Source organism: Lactuca sativa, chromosome 5 (assembly GCF_002870075.4).
Source record: "Lactuca sativa cultivar Salinas chromosome 5, Lsat_Salinas_v11, whole genome shotgun sequence".
Taxonomy (NCBI): Eukaryota; Viridiplantae; Streptophyta; class Magnoliopsida; order Asterales; family Asteraceae; genus Lactuca; species Lactuca sativa.
In genome coordinates this window covers 5,957,127-5,961,069 of record NC_056627.2, presented here as the reverse complement: position 1 = coordinate 5,961,069, position 3,943 = coordinate 5,957,127, and the positions used below count along the sequence as shown (strand labels likewise).

The window sequence follows — 3,943 nt, the reverse complement described above, 5'->3', positions numbered from 1 at the left end:
GCCATCACCACCATCACCAACGACCTGCTATCGCCGCCGCCCCACCCCCGCCCTACCACCGCTACCATTTTCTAAAAATGAAAACCGATAGAAAAATACACATCTAAACACGTTTTCTAATTTTCTAAAACTGAAAATGGAAAATGAATAAGTTTTAACTAAACACGTTTTATAAATTTTCTAATGAAATCTGAAAACGGAAAACAAAAACTGAAAAGGGAAAACGAAAAACGGAAAATAAAAACTGTTTTTCCGTAACTAAACGCAACATAAGGGTGCATTTAGTTGTGAACTTTTTTTCAGTTTTTTAGGAAAAATTTCTAAGACAAATAGAAATTTTGAAAACGCGTTTGGTTCGTTCAGTTTTCCAAAGTTTTCTAAGAAAATAAAAAATTTCAGTTTTCCAAATTGCATGTAAATAAGGAAAGTGAGTTTTACAGTTTTTCAAAGTTTTCCAAATTTTAAGTTGGAAAATTAAAACTCCACCGTTTCCAACCAAATGCGTTTTCTAAAATTTTCATTGAAAACTGGAAATGAAAACTCAACTTTATTGTCTGAAATCATTTCTTAGAAAATAAAAACAGTTTTACACAACCAAACGCACCTAAACCTTTTCGTTTGTCAACAATAAAATACCATGTTTAGATATGTACATGTTTTTTCCTTCAAAAGTGAATCATGATGAACTGGGTATTAACTTTGTTATTTAGTATAAGCATGTTGAAAGCGTGTTTTGGACAAATGACTTTACCATAAGTTAAATGTTTATTAACTTTATTGGTTACTATATGGTAATTTAGTATAAAATGATATACTTTGTGGAATTTTCACCCTCCAAAATAAATTTTCTAACACATTTTCTGGTTCCACTATTGTATACTACTAATTTGCTTTGAATTCTTAAACCACATCAGTAAGATGATCCCATAAAAAAAACAAAGAATGTACACACCTACTTATAGATAGTATAAAATCAAATTAATTTATTCCACGAGTTCAAAATTGAACAAGAAACCTAAGGTAAGTAACACATCAAATTTAATCCTCAAGAACCAAAAAAAATGCATAAATGTTTGCAACTCATACCAATCTTAACATAATAATAATTGCAAGGAAAATAAATTTAGAGAAAAACTCTTCACCAATTTCACCCCTTTCATCCTCAAATTCACAAATACTAAAAAGACCAAAGAGGCTGTTGCTGCAAATTGCCTTGAAGGATGGTTCACTCTCCTTCACTCAAAATTGGGACAATGAGTGGATTCATCTGTGCAAGATAAACAATTGCCCACCTGCCAAAACCCATAAAACTTAAGTAGAAAGATTCACAAAAATAGTAAAGACATGAATAATAATCAAGAGCCAAACTTACATCATCCAACAACATATAGTAGCAGTAATCACCAATGTAAGGTGGAACCTGCAACATAATTACTACATGTTAATGTTTTTATCAATTCATTAATAATGTAAAAAAACATAATGCTTGGTGGTCATTTAATCATGAAACTGATCATACGATTGCAAACTTAGCTACAAATTTTACAACAAGAAGATGCATCAGTATTGCAAAGAATCACATACTGCAGTAAAAAAATCTGACCATGGATCATAAATATATACAAACATTTTTCTTTTCAACCCAATTTCTAATCAGATAAAAACCAATTCAGACAGATTCATATCATGTAACTCAGTTTAAACAATTTAAGTGAGCAAGAAAGCTACATGGAACTTTTAACATAGTAGTTGGTTCTTATTTAGTTCTCAACAAACAGCTTCTTAAAATGGAAATGTGATCAACCTAGTCACATAATTTAAAATACTCTGACACCAGTGAGTTCCTAAAAGCAAGGGTTTCTGCTGATCCCTAATAATTCAATCAACCTTTTCAAACTGAAAAACACGTCTATGATTTCAATGAGCAAACATCAATCACGGATTAATCAGATTTCAATCAATGCAGCAATCATGATTAGAAGTAATCATAAATAGATATTATCAAGATACAAGAACAATAAATCATTGACCAAATCTGGAACCAAGTGAAGTAAAATCGAAGCATACAAATTCGCCGAAGGGCCTTTATTACAGCAAACTCGTGTGCAGAAGCACGCAATGATTCCAACCGCAATGAAAATTAGGGTTGTAAGGATAAACCCCATTGCTAGATCGATATCGCCAATCAAATTCGACACGCGTGAGTTAAATCTAATAGATCACAAAATAATAATCGAATTAGAACAACAAAATAACCGAATTTTGTACAGATTACTCAAACAAACAAAATAATCAATGAAAGATAACATAACAAACCCGATCTCCGGTGGCCGGTGATGCTTCCTTGTGGTTTTTCGGAGCTCCCCTTGGAAACAGATTTTTAACTTATCAACTACCTTGCAAAGATCCGACCCAATAAAACCCTTTTGACGGGTTGTGAGGCTGTGTGACATCCAGCCCGATAACTTCTTTTGGGCCTTCAACTTCCTTCGACAGATCGACGTCTAATTTTGGGTCTTTTTAGAGGTAGGTGCACAAAAATGGGTGTAGTCCGGGTTGTTTTTTTTTTTTTTTTTTTTTTTAAATACAAAAGTTCAATCTTGTAGGTTTTGTTTTCGGCTTTTATTGGTTCAGATTTGAGTTTTTTTTCCCGGTTTCATTTTTTTTTTTCGTTTGGATTCGAATTGTGTAAATTCTTTGGCGGTTATATTACAAGCTAGCCGGTCCCTTTATAAATTGAAAGCTCGTCTAAATACATTTGATTATTTGAAATATAATTTTTTTTTGATCAAGTGTCGTTAAACCATGAGGTGATGATACTTTTTGAATTCATATAATAAGTTTGTGGCCTTGGGATAAAACTTATTGATGCACGACTTGCATTATATATAGTTGTTTAGTATTGTCTCTAAAATGTTATGTTTTTATGAAAAAACTGTAAAAATTGTGTTAGTTGAAAATTGTCACTTTGGTCCAAAAAGGTTTGGACTAACACCAAATATCCAAACCTTTTATTTTGTTGTGAGTTTCGTCCAATTTGTTTTGAAGTTTTTTATAATGATGATTTTTTCCTTACTATTTTCTTTTTCGATTTTTTTATTTATTTAAATAATTTTCTGATTAAAAGAAAAATAAATATGTATATATATATATATATATATATATATATATATATATCTCAGCCACCACTACACATCTGCATTTCCAAAACCCAAAACTTTAGCTTTCATCTCCTCCACCTTCTTCTCGTCCCTCTCTTACTGTCGGTAATCACCACCATTCTCGCTAGAATGTCGACAAATCGTCGCGACCTTCTCCGTTTGTCTACTCCACCGAAAGCTATCTCCACAACCGCAGTTTAGGGTTGAACCATAGATCCGTTGATGCTTGTGAAAGAGGATGAAATGTGTTAAAAGAGAGGCGGTAGTTTTCACATCAGAGAGTCGTGGATGGAAGGAGCGCCACTATCCTCTGTCCCAAACGATGAAAACGATGGTGGTCGAAACCCTAGGTCGTCCCCCTTCTCCGAGAATGACCATCTCATTCTTTTATGGCTTAGATGATCTCCTTCTCCGACTCGATTTCTAGCAAACCACCACTACAAGTGGGTTTTGGAACCCTTCATAGTGGCAACAACATTTTGTAACACTCATAAAAATCACAACAAATTTAAACTTTTAAAAACAACCCATAGTCATAAAATGTTTACAAAATCATTGTTTCCAAATTGTTTATCCAAATAAGAGTGCCCCAAAATCATAAAGCCATACCAGAGGATGTGTATGGTCATGCCTTCGCCTTCCCGTGATCAACAGAAGTACCTGAAACAACAACTAAAAACTATAATCCAAAGCTTAGTGAGTTCCCCTAAAGTACCAACACGCAAACAGATAACATATACAATAACATGCCAGGTCCAATCAACCATCGGGTTGGAATACCC

At 33.3% G+C, this 3,943-nt stretch overlaps 1 protein-coding gene across 1 annotated transcript; it reads right to left on the bottom strand.

Annotated features, from left to right (window-relative positions):
• Positions 1-963: 963 nt before the first annotated feature.
• On the bottom strand, positions 964-2,475 carry LOC111889640 (V-type proton ATPase subunit e1). Its single transcript, XM_023885784.2, has 4 exons — positions 2,317-2,475; positions 2,068-2,211; positions 1,373-1,420; positions 964-1,292 (listed from the first exon to the last, which is right to left on the bottom strand). The coding sequence occupies exons 1-4, from the start codon at positions 2,451-2,453 to the stop codon at positions 1,226-1,228; spliced, it is 396 nt and encodes a 131-aa protein (XP_023741552.1). The 5' UTR covers positions 2,454-2,475; the 3' UTR covers positions 964-1,225.
• Positions 2,476-3,943: the final 1,468 nt, after the last annotated feature.

What these genes read in the sequence shown, in the direction of transcription:
- LOC111889640 (XM_023885784.2), bottom strand. Translation starts at nt 2,453, where the DNA reads ATGTCACACAGCCTCACAACCCGTCAAAAGGGTTTTATTGGGTCGGAT. An exon ending in AAAGGCCCTTCGGCGAATTT is followed by an intron (nt 1,421 to 2,067) that starts GTATGCTTCGAT and finishes ATTATGTTGCAG; the next exon opens with GTTCCACCTTACATTGGTGA. An exon ending in ACTATATGTTGTTGGATGAT is followed by an intron (nt 1,293 to 1,372) that starts GTAAGTTTGGCT and finishes GGGTTTTGGCAG; the next exon opens with GTGGGCAATTGTTTATCTTG.